Source organism: Triticum aestivum, chromosome 4A (genome assembly GCF_018294505.1).
Source record: "Triticum aestivum cultivar Chinese Spring chromosome 4A, IWGSC CS RefSeq v2.1, whole genome shotgun sequence".
NCBI classification, from domain to species: Eukaryota; Viridiplantae; Streptophyta; class Magnoliopsida; order Poales; family Poaceae; genus Triticum; species Triticum aestivum.
Window position 1 is genome coordinate 594,231,390 of NC_057803.1, and position 15,485 is coordinate 594,246,874.

The following is a 15,485-nucleotide window of genomic DNA, read 5'->3' on the forward strand; positions in this document are numbered from 1 at the left end:
TCATGGAATTTTAAAAATATTTATAAATCGTAAATTCTACTTATATTATTCAAAAAACAATTCCGCCTACTAACTAACCTTGCGGCAGAGGCGAAACAAAAGAGCTCTCGGTACGGGCGAGATATAGCCCTGCCGTGTTAGCTGTACTGTAGCACAGTACTGGTGGAGTTTGTGGCGGCCTACCCAGACTGGGCTGGATGGCTGATCCAGCCCACCACCGGTGCTGTGGCCTTGCTCGGCTGTTCCATCGAGGTCGAGCCATCGAATCGAATGAACCAGACGCCGCCGCCGCCACAACTGACCTGACCTGGCCGCCCCGGCGACCCGCCTCCCGCCTCCACGTCTGCCCCGCCCCACGCCTCCCCTTGCCCCCCAGTACCCATCACCATCCTGACTCTCCCACGGCCGCGGCCTGCGTCGCCGCCTGACTCCGAGCACGAGCAGTCTTCTGCCCATTCCACTCCCGCCGGCGAGCTCCGCTCGGTGACGTCCTGAGGACCTGAACGCGACCGATGAGCGCCGTCGGGCATCGAGATCGACTCAGCTGCTCGAGGTAACCAGTGTGATTGTAGAAGCTAGTACTGTCTCGGTTCAGTCTTTTCAGAGCTGCTAGTTGGTAAACAGTAGTACGGACGAGCAACTCGTGAACCATCGATTGCCTGCTTGGTGACATTTACTGAGTGAGCTATGTTCCTGAAAGTGAGTGAAGATGCTATGATATAAGTAGCTGATGCTTTTATGGCAATGCAAAAGCGTAGAGTGGTTTAATTAATGTTGTGGATTTTGTACTCATCTATTTCATCTCGCCGACTAGTTGTGTTGTAATACTTGCAAATTTTTCAGGGCATAATATTTTGCAAAATTCAAACATATTTAGTGAACTCTAATGTTGTGAGACTTGATTAAGCTATTTATATTGCTCTTCTGGCCAATCCCGTATTATGCGTGTGATGTTGATAATTTTTTTAGAGGTGGCGAACCCTGTAAAATGTTCTTCCTTCTGCCACTGCTGCTATGAGTTGCTCTTCTGAAATACAGGCTTTTGGTATTATGAATTTATTCCTTAGCTGCAAAGCTTATTGTTGTTTAAAATGGCTTGAACATTCTGTCCCCCCTTTTTCTTTGCAGAATTTGAGGTACACTTTCTGCCTCTTTATTCTGCGCTCCTGAATGCTCGGGACCTGCGGTGCCTACACAGACTTGCATTTAAGACGTAACTTTGATGAGAAGATTGGCAGAACGATTATCTTACATTCCCAGATCGCTTTCCTTGATACAATTCAAGGAAATGTCCTCATTCGCTGCTGGTCATGGACGCCGTCCCAAGAAGAAGCTTTATCACCGTGAGCCTGGTCTCGACAAGGCCATGGACCTCCAAAAGAAGCCCGCCCTCCTCCTCCGTCTCCGTGAGCTCATCCTGGCCCAAAAGACAGGTTCACTACTTGTACGTGACCTTGAAAAGGAGGTTGGCTTTGTCCAAAAATGGAACTTTGTTGCACTGATTGAGCGCCACCCCAATATCTTCCGTGTCTCTGATGGAAGTACATCGCGTGAACCCATTGCTGTCACGCTTACTGAGAAGGCCAGAAATATTTCTGGCGAGGAGATCCAAGCACAGGAGCTAATGGAACCTATCTTGGTAAGAAATCTGAGGAAGCTGTTAATGATGTCCATGGACTGCCAGATCCCTTTAGAGAAGATTGAGCTCATCCAACCTGAATTGGGTCTACCAAAGAATTTCAAGGACAAGTTGATTCCTAGTTACCCTGATTTTTTTTCAATACGTGACGTGAGAGGGTTGGACCATCTGTGTTTGGAGAGTTGGGATTCTTCACTAGCAGTCACAGCACGAGAAGAAAAATTGAACTTCGATGGTTTCCAAATGGAGTACAGAGGGGTTCCTAAAGATGGAAATTTACTGGGTCCTTTTGCTTTCAAGTTAAAGTATCCAGCAGGATTTAGGCCCAACCGGAAGTACCTTGAGGAGGTAGTCAGGTGGCAGAAGATGGCGTTTCCTTCACCTTATTTGAACGCTAGGCGAGTGGAGCCTGCAACTCCACAGGCTCGGAAGCGATCTGTTGCTGTTCTACATGAGGTCTTAAGCTTGACAATGCAGAAACGACTGACATCTGACAAGCTAGAAGTCTTCCATAACGAGTACAGGCTGCCATGCAAGCTACTCCTTTGCTTGATAAAAAATCATGGGATTTTCTACATCACTAACAAGGGAGCAAGAAGTACCGTCTTTCTCAAGGAGGCCTACGATGATACTAATCTCATTGAGAAGTGTCCTCTACTGAAATTCCATGATCAGTTTTCCTCTTTAATTGGACGGCCATGCTCCGACTTGAATACTCCACTGGCATTATAGCTCGAGTATTGATTTACATGAGAAGCAAAACCATGGTGTGTCTGGCTGGTGCACCATCTTAGTTGATTTCTTGATGCTCACATGAGCCCATTTGCACACAACAAACTATGTAAGTCCTCTGTACAATGGATGTTTCTTGCACCTTGGCTGTTAAAGATAGAACTGTAAACACCAACGTCACATCATCAAATATGAAGCCCTTCCAGGAATCAAGTTGCGGCTCAGCTGATGAGAGGTCACAGGTTCAGTTGAAATGTAGGGGTTAGGTTGAGGGATTTGAGAGGATTAACTCCAGTAGCTTCTAATTCCAAAAAAAAAGTTACAGTATCAGTTCTGCTTTGTATTAACATACGTAATGTTGAGTTTGCTTTTCCTACTTGGATGGCTTTCTACGTTTGGCTCATAAACAATAATCCGGCACTCATTTATCTGAAACTCTATTATTCACCCAGTCTCATGTGATTCTGCTTACAGAAGGATATTTGTTACTGTTCTGCTACTTAATTTTAGAGAGTTCTGCAGCATAAACTGTGTCACACTCACATATTCATACCACTAGATGCTCTTGGTTGGTTGGATGTTTTTAATTCATTAGCAGGCTAGCAGCATTATCATTCCTTGCATGAACTGACCATCGGTAACGGTTAGCGCATGAACAAGCTGGCATCTCAATCAGTTCTTATTTTGTTGTTTTAGCATTCATTAACAGACAGAAAACACCTGTAAAATGCTCCAGATGCTGTCAATAATTGAATTTTCCCTCGATCTAGCACATTGATTGGTCTGGTAATTTCTGAATTTGTTGGCAATGATTATCTACATTCATTGTATGCAATTCTATCTTGATGCTTGTGTCGCTGGTGACTTGAGTTATCTGCATTGGACTTGGACGGTATCATTCCCTTATCAGTCTAGTTATTTACTACCTGTGTAAACAAATATAAGATGTTTTAGAGACTTCTAAGAATGAGAAATGACTTCACATGCAATTGCACATCTTACTAGTTATAATTGTTCGGTTGTGAATTGGGACAACTATATTGTAGGCATCTGGATTCATAGACTTGCTGCTGGTAGATACTGTCCTTCATTTTGATGTCTTCCTATACTATTAGTTTTATTAGTATCAACTTTATTAACATTATGTGTTCCGTATGATTGAGACGTGACCCTGATTAGTTTTTTTTCCTTAACATCTTATGTATGACTTTCTACGTTTGGCTCATAAACAATGGTCAGGCAGTCATTTATCTGAAACTCTATTATTCACCCAGTCTCATGTGAATCTGCTTGAAGAAGGATATTTATTACTGTTCTGAAACTCTATTATTCACTAGATTATCTTGGTTGGTTGGATGTTTTAAATCCATTACCAGCATTACCCCTCCTTGCATGAACTGACCATAGGTAATGGTTAGTGCATTAACATGCTGGCATCTCAATCAGTTCTTATTTTGTTGTTTTCGCATCCATTAACAGGCAGTAGGCACCTGTAAAATGCTCCAGATGTTGTCAATAATTGAATTTGACTTCGATCTAGCACATTGATTGGTGTTCTAATTTCTGAATTTGTTGGCAATGATTATCTGTGTTCATTGTATGTGATTGTGTCCTGATGCTTGTGTCGCTGGTGACTAAAGTTATCTCCATTGGACTTGGACGGTATCATTCCCTTATCGGTCCAGTTATTTATGTATTTTAGGTGGCTTGTTTACTGTGTATCTAGGTGGCTTGCTTACTGTGTATTTAGGTGGTCTGTTTACTGAATAAGTAGCGGGACATCCCTAGAGGTTGTTTGAGATGTCTAAGAATGAGAAATGACTTCACATGTAATTGCACATCTTACAGGCACATGGATTCATAGACTTGCTGCTGATAGATATTGTCCTTTGTTTCGAGGTCTTCCTATATTATTAGGTTTATTAGTATCAACTTAATTAACATAATGTGTTCCGTATGATTGAGACGTGACCCTGATTGTTTTTTTTCTCTTCACGTCTTTTGCATTTCAGATGTCAGATTGCTTGTTTACATGGATTAAAACGCTGTGAAGAATATAAATCTGTGCTTTGTTATGGACCTGATGTTTCTGTGAAGCAACTAGTAAAGAGTATCCCTTGTAGTGCATGCAAAATTTGATTATTTGTGCTCAATCAGTGAGCATGTCGAAAATTTGCTGAACGCCTGAACCATGTCTTTGCACTGTTATATGAAGTTTATTTATTTTTGGATAATGGATTTTCTCCATGGTTAGTTGGATAGCCCTCGTAATTTTTTATCTCAGAGATGTGAAATACTGCATTGTTTAACTCACATGCTGATTATGTTTTCAAACAAACAACTGTGTGTCGTCTTAGATAACTGTAACATGTATACACAACTTCCGTGACCACATTCATCATGTGCCCTTTGGGATACTTACTAGAAGAAGGAAGATCAGGCCTATTTCCTTGCTTCAGAAGAAAATAGAAGTCCTGCTAAGGTTTATACTGATAGCTCATGATTACACCACCAGAGTCTGTGCATTTTGAGAGTCACAACACTTTTTTTGCTGCAGATTGCCCCGTTTCTGTTAAGCGAGACCAACGCACGGGGTTATAAACTTATAATCCTCACTGGCAATTGTTCAGCGGATGGAACTCATAGGGGGCAACTATAAGCGAAGATGGCCTAGCAGTTACTGTACGATCTTTATCCAGCAGGAACAGTTATGCAGCAAGCTGGCATGAAACCTTTCTTCTCTTGTTAATATGTCAGCACAAATATTGCAGTCCAGCGATAACCTGTCAGTCTGTGTGTGTTGTCAGATTATTATGTAGCGAGTCTCTGGTACTGATATTGTTTCTGTGTGATGTAGCTTTGTGTCAAAATCAGTAGGCTGTGCGCCAGTCAAAGCACAGGAACAATGCAATGGAGTGCTTTGATGGATTGAGCGATGGCTGAACAATGGCATCCTCCAAAAGGCTGTAGGCTAGGTGCTTGTTTAGCCCTACCAGCGAGATCAGGGAATCACCGCTTACCGTTGATCTCGGACCGGATTCTGAGAACGCAGAGCTTTGCCGGTTTGTTACGCCAATCAATATAACCCACATCAGGCTATTCATGGGCAGGTTTGGATCCCTTTCAGGCTAATCTTGAGTACCTGGTGATATATTCCTGCATTGAAGTGGTTGTCAACATAGAATGGTGCCTTGGTGGGGGGTGCATATATACTTATAACTCCAACACCAAGCACAGCTCTCAGTGGGATCGAATCAGACGGAACATGTGCCAAGTAAAGAAGGACAAACAAAATTGTGCACAGGTGAGACGGGGAAGGCCAACTGGCCGCTGCTCAATTATATGACCCCTGAAAGTGAAGAGCATGAACAGGAGCGGCGATTGGGGCCAGATTCTGCAGACACTGAGGGGAGCACCCACCTATGATGGTGGTCAGATGCACTGAAAGCTAGATTTGGATGGGTGCTAGTGGCTTACCCAGAAAAAAGTCAAGCAAATACTACAACGGATGGAGACCGGAGCCCCCCCGCCCTTTCCTGATACTGATTGTTTTTCTTCTCCTGGTAAGCATTTCCAAACCATGTTATTTCCGCAACTTGCACTCTGAACCTCTCTTAATGCCTTTTTTTTTCAGGTCTATTACTGGCCACCAACAGCACTTACTTTACTTGCCCTTCAGCCACTTTCAGCCTCTATTGACCCATCTGGATTTCTTTCCAGTTGATGTGCCTTTCTTGTACACCAGTCTTTGCTTGCCTGTCCGTGTCCCTGCCCCTGAGTAGGGTTGCCTGCTCCACAAACAACTTGGTTGTGTGGCTATGGGCTAGGGCCTGCCCTTTTTAAGTTGGCAACTTCCACAAAATCCACGAGTTACCACTGCTTCAGGAGCTGGCTTTGGTCGAAAGCTTGCATGGTTTTGCTGTCTCTTTCTGCGGACCCTGCCTTGACTTTAGGAAGCTACCACCATCTTTACTTGTCTTTCACTTTGATTCTTATAGTTACCACTAGACTTCGGCCTAAGATCTTATTTTATTTGCTGAATTAGGTAGAGTTCCAGCTCTCAGCTCTTACGCTGTGTGCGTCTTCCCTTTTCTACTCCTGGGTACAGTGGGTTTTTGAGCGAACTTTAATGAACTTGGCTTTGAGAAGCTTCTCTGAATCACTCTGTTCGACGACGTCTCTTTGCTGGTCGAACGTCACAATTAGCGTGGCCAGTCAATACCACCCCATGTTTCCATCATCATCTGCCTGGTGTCTATCCATTGAAAGTCCGACAAAGAAGCACCCGATTTACGTTGTGAAACAATCTCTTTCGATTGCTTGAATGAACGCTCGGCCATCTCCATCGCCCTGGACAAACATTTGGACCGTCTATCTATCAGCATCATGCTGGAGCCCCGTTTCTTCCCACTCGGTGCATAGCCAATCCACTGACTCTAGCAGCAGGCCATTTTATACTTGTCTCGTCTGAAGAAAGTAATGTGTGTGCGCGTTGATGTATACATGGAGGCGTACCCAAGCCATGTGTGATTTGGTTGGTTCAGATTTCGCAATCTGAGCATGTATTTGTGGGTGCATCCAATCCAATCCAATCTCTTTGTTTGCATGTCTCGTCTCCCTGATCTTTCTTTATCAGTATCACGTCACCAGGTAGTAAAAACGTATCGAGGGGAGATTATTCTAGCCCAGTACCCAAGAAATAATTTTATTCCATGTCGACGAGACTCAGTATGAGCATCTGGAGAGGGAAATGAATCATTCCGCGTTTAGCTCATCGCCAAACCACACGCCGGCCAGGTCGACAATCAATTTGGGCCGGCATTTGATTTGAGATAGCTTCTGGCCACGTTACGCGTACGTTGTTACATCGCGTACTATGTACGTTGTAAAGAAGCAATCTGACATCTTATGCGTTTCAGATGTCAGATTGATTGTTCACATGGATAAAACGCTGCGAAGAACATAACTCTGCTTTATTATGGACCTGATATTTCTGTGAAGCAACTAGTAAGAGTATCCCTTGTGGTGCATGCAAAATTTGATTATTTGTGCTCAATTGGTGAGAATGTTGAAACATGTGCTGAAGGCCTGAACCATGTTTTTGCACTGTTATTTTAAGTTTACTTGTTTTGGATAATGGATTTTCTCCATGGTTATTGGATAGCTCTCTTAATTTTTTATCTCAGAAATGTGAAATACTGCAGTTTTTAACTCACATGCTGATTACAACTACTTGTCGTCTTAGATAGCTGTAACATGTATACGCAACTTTTGTTTCCACATTCAACTACTCATTTTGCATTACCACATTCATCATGTGCCCTTTGGGAGACTTATGAGAAGGAAGATCAGACTATTTCCTTGCTTCTGAAGAAAATACAAATCCTGCCAAGGTTTATACTGTTATAGCTCATAATTACACAACCAGAGTCTGTGCATTTTGACAGTCATAACACTTTTTTGCTGCAGATTACCCCATTTTTGTTAAGAGGGACCAACACTCATGGGATTATAACCCTCACTCAACGCATCTTTGTAATGTTAACTGGAAATTGTTCAGCGGTTGGAACTCACAGATGGTCAACTATAAGCGAAGATGACCTACCACTTACTATACGGTCTTTATCCAGCAGGAACAGCTATGCAGCAAGCTGACATGAAACCTTTCTTCTCTTATTAATATCTCAGTGCAAATATTGCAATCCAGCAATCAGGGTCAGTCTTTGTAGCATGGGTTTGATGTTGCTAGATTATTCTATAGCAGAGTCTCTGGTACTACTGGTACTGTTTCTGTGTAATTCAGCTTTGTGTCAAAATCAATACGCTGCGCACCAGTCAAAGTACAGAGACTATACAATGGAGTGCTTTGATGGATCGAGCGATGGCTGAACAATGGCATCCTCCAAAAGGCTGTAGGTCAGTTGCTTGTTTAGCCCTATCAGCGAAACTGGGGAAACACTGCTTACTGTTGACCTCGGACCGGATTCAGAGCATGCAAAGCTTTACCGATTTGCTACGCCAATCGATACCCACAACGGGCTATTCATGGGCCGGTTTGAATCCCTTTTAGACTGTCTTGAGTATGTTCTGACATTCCTGCATTGAAGTGGTTGTCAAGTTCAGCATGGAATGAAATTCTTGGCGGGAGATGCATATATACTTAACTCCAACGCCAATCATGGCTCTCAATGGGATTGAATCAGATGAGCATCTGCTAAGTAAAGAAGGACCGACAAAATTGTGCATTGGTGAGGAAATCAATATGCTGTGCACCAGTCAAAGTACAGAGACAATACAATGGAGTGCTTTGATGGGTTGTGCAAGGGCTGAACAATGTCATCCTCTGAAAGTCTGTAGGTTAGGTACTTGTTTAGCCCTGAAAAATGACCGACAAAATTGGGGAAACACTGCTTACCGTTGATCTCGAATCGGATGCTAAGGACGCAAAGCTTTACCAGTTTGTTACGCCAATCAATATATACCCGCAACAGGCTATTCATGGGCAGGTTTGGATCCCTTTCAGGCTAATGTTGAGTACCTTGTGATATATTCCTGCATTGAAGTGGTTGTCAACATAGAATGATGCCTTGGTGGGGGATGCATATATACTTAACTCCAACGCCAAACACAGCTCTCAGTGGGATCAAATCAGATGAGCATGTACTAAGTAAATAAGGACCGACAAAATTATGCATGGTGTGGACACATGGAGGCCCAATTATAACCCCTGAAAGTGATGAGCATACACAGGAGCAGTGATTGGGACCAGATTCTGCAGACACTAAGGGGAGCACCCACCTATGATGGTGGTCATGAGCCTGGTCAGATGCACTGAAAGCTAGATTTGGTTGGCAACTTTTCTGATCATGTTTGTTCTTCTTCTGCTGGTAAGCATTATTTCTCTTTCCCTCTGCACTCGGAACCTCTCTTAATACTTTTTGGCTCTATTATTGGCCACCAAGAGCACAATTATGTCCATCTGATCTGATCCTGCACATGCTTTCTTTGCCCTTGAGTCACCTTCAGCCTCTGTTGACCCATCTGGGTTTCCAATCGATGCGCCTTTCTTCTACACCAGTCTTTGCTTGCCCGTCCCTGTCCCTCAGTAGCATTAGCATTGTGCGCTCCATAAACAACTTTTGTGTGTGGCTAGGGCCTGCCTTTTTAAGTTGGCAACTTGCACAAAATCCATGGCTTGTCACTGTTTCAGGAACTGGCTTTGCTTGCTGCATGGTTTTGCTGTCCTTTTCTTTCTCCGGACCCTGCCTTGACTTTAGGAAGCTACCATTATCTTTACTGCTTGTCTTTCACTTTGATTCTCATACTAGTTACCGCTAGATTTCGACCTAAATCTTATTTTATTTGCCGAATTAGGCAGGGTTCCAGCTTCTTGCAGCCTACTGGTTCAGTAACATCATTGGCCTCTTCATTTGTGATGAATGTCTCCATTGGCTCTCAGCTTTCACGGTGGGCACGTCTTCCCATTTATACTCTTGGGTATAGTAGGTTTTCAAACTTTAGTAGACCCGGCGTTGAGTAGGTTCTCTGAATTTTCCTTTGCTGGTCGGACGTCGCAATTAGCGTGGCCAGTCAATCCCACCACCCCTGTTTCCATCATCTTCTGCCCGGTGTCTATCCATTAGGAGCCCGACAAAGCACCCCATTTGCGTCACGAAACAACCTCTCTTGATCGCTTGAATGAACAAATTGGCGTTTAGCACGCATAGAATCCTGATTTGAACACCAGAGCCCGCTCGATCGGCCATCTCTGTCGCCCCGGACAAACATTTGGATCATCTGTCTGTCCATCAGCATCGTGCTTGAGTGTCGTTTCTTCCTACTCTCGCCCATCATATACAGCCTCTACTGACCCTAGTAGCAGGTCATTTTTATGCTTGTCTCAACCGAAGAAAGAAATGTGTGTAGGGGTTCAACCATCCATTCCATGGTGGCGTAGTGTGGCCTAGCCATGGTGCGCGATTTGGTTGGTTCAGATTTCACAATCTTGGCATGTTATTGAGGGGGGCCTGTGGCCTGTCCCTCGATCTGCATCCAGTTTCTTTGTTTGTTTGCGTGCCTACATGATCTTTCTTTATGTGCACCATGTCACCGGGTAAAGACGACGTATCGAAGGGAGATTGATTATTCTAGCCCGATACCGGGGAAATGATTTTATTCCATGTGGATCCAATGAGAGCCTTGGCGCAGTGGTAAAGCTGCTGCCTTGTGACCATGAGGTCATGGGTTCAAGTCCTGAAAACAGCCTCTTACAGAAATGTAGGGAAAGGCTGCGTACTATAGTCCCAAAGTGGTCGGACCCTTCCCTGGACCCTGCGCAAGCGGGAGCTACATGCACCAGGTTGCCCTTTTTTTTGGATCCAATGAGACCGAGCACGAGCATCATTCTACGTTTGGCTCATCACAAGCCGGCCGGGTCAGTCAATCAGTTTAGGTCGGCATTTAGATAGCTTCTGGGTGGGCTGTACTCACACGCCTATCTTATTGGTTGGGCTCAGTGGCTCCCTTCTTCAACTCTTCTAGGGCATTTCCATGTACAATGACTTGTGCAGGCTGAATGCATTGCCTTGCCTCCCTTGTCCTGTGCGTGCTGATCGACGAAACCCACATCTTTCTGCCAGCTTTGTTTTCTCAAAGAAAAAAAAAAGGTATGCTTCTCGGAGCTATGTGTCTGCAGTTTGTCGCCTGCCATGCATTTGGTCCCTCACATTCTTTTCATGCGCTCCTGTTTTTCTTCTTCAACAGATGTCTGTTGTGTACTGTGCAAAATTACTGGCCACTGGGATTGTCGATCAGAGATGGTGTCCGTTCATCTCCGGGTCAATTTTGTGGTGCGGGGCACAAAACAAAACGGGAAACGAAAGTTGGGCGGCCGGGGATGGATGGATCGACACGGCACAACGAGGCGACGACGCACACGCACCAACAGCCTAGGTACGTCGTACGTACGGCGCAGGAGGAAGCAACAATGCAACAATCTCGACCGTGCGGTGGCCTCACTCCGGAGAGCTGCAGCAGGTGGCAACAAGCACGTACCTAAACTTCTTATCACTTGACCGGAATGCCAAGCTGGTGGTGATGATCCACCATGCCCGGCCGGTACGTACTAGGCCCTTCCCGTCACGCTCACATGGATGGATGGATGGCATCTCATTCTCAACTATATCTATCTATCCCTGTTGTGCGTGAGGACGGGACCAACGGTGCAACAGGACTGCAGATAGATATATAGATGTACGACGACATGGTGGCCGGCCGGCCGGGAGAGAATTCTATTCTCGCCTCCATCTGTACCTCCCTCCCTCCAGGCCATGGAAGCCAGGTCAGCTCATCAGGATACCTATCTATCACACAGCCAACCTTTGAACCTTAGCGTACAACGTATCCTCATGTGCTCCTGGCCCAAAAGGTGCTACATTCTCGTCCGTGGAACCAACCAACGCATCTCATCTCATCTCAGACGGCAATGCCACCAAAAAGGAGTGAAACTGATATGACACTCACAAGAAATGAAACGAAAAGATGGCCAGCAAGATCCGAGGATGGGGCGGCTTCGGATTCTCGCCCGCCCGATACGGGAATAAGAGGTGGCCGTCCAACTCGATCTCACAAGTTGGATTACACTTCTTTTCACCTTTCAAGGAGGTGCTGCGTGTGAGCCTTTCGAAAAGAAAGAAAGAAAGAAAGAAAGAAAGGTGGCGTGTGAGCGAGAGCGAGCATGATCGGGACAAGAATATGATTTGGTCTGATGATGCCAGATCGCCAAGAACCCCTTGACGTGGAGAGCATGCACGACCACAAATAATAAAGGAACACCCGTAGTACAGCATTATTGTTTCTGTGATTATTATTCTTGGCTTTTGCGAGGAAGCTCTAGTGCAGGAATCCATGGAGTGATCTCCACAACCACTTTCCCGCCCGGCCGAGTCAGATCTGCTGCTGGTATAGCTCTCTTTTGTTTATAACCTCTCTTTGTTCCTCCCTTTTCCCAACATGCATTTCCTAGTCGATCTCGTTCAACCTTCTCGCGTCGTCCTCCTCCATTGATTAGGTTATCGTGATGAGTTTTCTTCCTTTTCTTGGCACTAGATCAGAGTGGGGGGTGAGCGGATAATACGGCCAGGGTCGATGGGACCAATAATGGAGCCACGGGATTTTGTTTGCGAAATTGAGGAGGAGGACATGCTGTCACACTCACCTGCGTACTGTGCTACTACGTGTCTGCATGCTGGGTGGGAGATCGGCAATGGCTTTTAGTCTCAGCCTCTCCAGTTTCCTTTAATTGTTCCCCTCTTTCTCTCGTTCTTTCGTTATCCCCCCGATTCCTTGTCCCATCTTCCATGGCAAATGCTCGAAAGCAGAAGCGATTATTCCATTGGCAAATTAAAGTGGAGGCAATGGGGATACTGGCTACAACGATTGATCGATGGATGCTGCCGCGTGGCCGTACGGTCTTCTTCGCATCGAAATGATTGATCATGACATGACATACTCAAAGAAAATAATCTTAAAGGACAAGCTTTTTTGGGGGGTTAACCTTCGTTTCACTCGGGCTACTTCAGAATTCATTTTCTCAAAGAAAACAAAATTACTTCATAGTCACAGGGCATTAAGACACTATACACAACAGAAAGAAAGGCAACACATGGCACTGAGACATTTTCGCTATTGTGGAGAGCAACACCGGTCACTAGTACGTACTAGCTAGCCCACCATCCCATGTATGCGCATCTCAGTCAGCAATGGGAAATTAAAGGTGGATTGGATGAGTGCTGTTGTGTTTGTTCATGATCGTGCTCTCACAAACACAAAGCAGCCTCATCTGCTTCTGCCACATTGAGCGCATGGTTGATAGTATATAAAACTTTGGGATAATCTATAGCTTTCCATAGCCTCCCATGCATGCACCAACGCTAGCTAGTAGCTCGATCAGTAGATCCAAAAAGGCTAGTGGTTAGCGTAGCATACAGCCAGGAGAACAAATCTTTGCCATCTTTGCTGGGTCTTGTCTGTCCCTTGGTCACTATATATGTTGGTTCCGTGTGGAGGTGTAGTAGAAGCTAGTAGCTGGTATGCCATTTGTGTAGCACTAAACCAAAGGCTAGATCAAGTGGTTGTAGAGAAGCTGTACTATGTCGTAGGAACAAAAGATATCTCTTGCTTTCGTGGAGCAAAAATTCCTCCCATCAACCTTTTCTATTGTCAAACGATGTTCCTGTCTCTTTCCTTTCCTTTCCTTTCACCCATACATTCACCTTTCGACTGAAAATAGAAAATGGGCCCTTCTAATTGCATTAGGTTTAGATGTGACGCTTGTTGGAAAGAAAAAAACAAGATTGGTGCCAATGTTAGGTGAATTTTCGCTTTGTGAAATGCCATTCACTTGCAACCGGTTAGTTTTCCACTGGCTTGTCTGGTTGAATGTCGTAACTAATCGTCTCATTTTCCACGCAAAGACCTCTCTGGAAAAAGTTGTGCCTGATAAAAATGAGTACGCTCTAACATGTGCTGAATTGCCCAGCACAGTGCTTCCTCGAAAACATGCAACCTAACTTTTTCTGACTTTAACTAATATAACATATAAATGTTTGGATTCGTAAAGTAAAAAAATATAGAATTGGATTTGTCAAGGAAAACATTTCTATAATATTTTTTGCTGGCCAAAGGCGTATTTTAAAGAAAGTGTCCTTGTCTAAAGCGTCATCTGCTTACAATCAGATTGCCTCTGAAGATTTTGCAAACTTAATTGAGGCTAACTCCTCCCCACCTTCTCTTTTCTATCTACATATAGCCGAATCCACAAAGCCAGTTGCACACTAAGCTAGAATAACCAAGCTTTGACAGCTAACCCATGCATTCAACCAACCACCAAACCACACGTATGACCATTAAAAAACCTTGAGAGGGACAAGAGCCTTTTCAGTAGCAGTTAGCATTTGCTCCTTTATGCCTCCTCCCCCGCCTTCTAATTTATTTCTCTACCACTCCAGATAAATGGAGGAATCGCGCTCTGAGGTTGACTGGCGAGAAGTGGACACGCGTGAAGAATAAGTCTTGCTACCATGAGTGATTGTGGACACACACGTACATAGCGATAGGGTGAATGGTGATGGCTGATGGTTAACCATATCTCGGTTATCTTTTTGCTTGTGTGATTAAAGGGGCCGGTGATTCACAAGCATCAGGACAAATGTGCATGGACCTTGTGGTCTCTCACAACCGTGACACCTAGAGGAGCCCGAAAGGCAACCGGGAAAATGACGGCATGCATCCGGGTATAAGTATTGCGTGGTAATACCGTGTGCTCATTTGTTGATGATATTGACATGCTGGTATATTTGTTGATGATATTGACATGCCAATATATTTAATTTAGTCGACAACATTTCCACTTCGGCAAAGGAAGTTGGAGATAAAATACCTCACTTATTGATGCATATTTGTTGATGCGTATGGCTATTGGTATGAAAATGAAAGTTAGCCAATACGACACCAGGTGTGCTAACCACTCTGCATGAAAAGAAAATTAGAAAGGACCATGAAAGTAAACTTCTAGCTCCCATTTGTGAGCTGGGAATGGCTTGTTTAATTTTGTTGTAGTAAAAAAATCTTTCCTTTCAGTTTCCCTTGTTGTGGTACTCTTCGCTTAGATGATGTGACTGTTATGTGTCCTATTTCATTCTGAGTAATGGAGCGGGGAGGCCGCCTGGTGGCCTCCTGTTTGTCTGAAGAAAAAATACACACACTTATTAGTGCTATTTGTTGATGCATTATACTAGCTATTGGTATGAAAATGGAAGCCAACCGATATGACATCAGGTGTGCTAACCACTCTGCCTGAAAAGAAGATCAGAAAGGACTATGAAAGGAATGCTCTTAATTGGGTGATCTTGTAGTATTTTCCATTGAAAGAAGGAAAACTTGAAGAGAAAAGGTTTCATTTTTCTTAATGATTGATTGTATTTGGTGTTGATAACTATCCATCTCCAAAATTTCTGAGGTGATAGCTGAGGAGCACCGCATCATCACTCGGAAGTCGTAAAACAAACAAGGGAGGAGATGCCATCATTTTAGCAGCTAACAGATGCATCCAAGC

General features: G+C 44.3%; 1 protein-coding gene across 1 annotated transcript; it reads left to right on the top strand.

Annotated features, from left to right (window-relative positions):
• Positions 1 to 304: 304 nt before the first annotated feature.
• LOC123087315 (protein WHAT'S THIS FACTOR 1 homolog, chloroplastic) lies at positions 305 to 2,818 on the top strand. Its single transcript, XM_044509309.1, has 2 exons — positions 305 to 553; positions 1,129 to 2,818. Exon 2 carries the CDS (start codon positions 1,223 to 1,225, stop codon positions 2,369 to 2,371), a length of 1,149 nt encoding a protein of 382 aa, XP_044365244.1. The 5' UTR covers positions 305 to 553; positions 1,129 to 1,222; the 3' UTR covers positions 2,372 to 2,818.
• The last annotated feature ends 12,667 nt before the right edge of the window (positions 2,819 to 15,485 follow it).

Excerpts from the sequence above, each read along its gene's own strand:
- LOC123087315 (XM_044509309.1), top strand. The coding sequence starts at position 1,223 with ATGAGAAGATTGGCAGAACGATTATCTTACATTCCCAGATCGCTTTCC.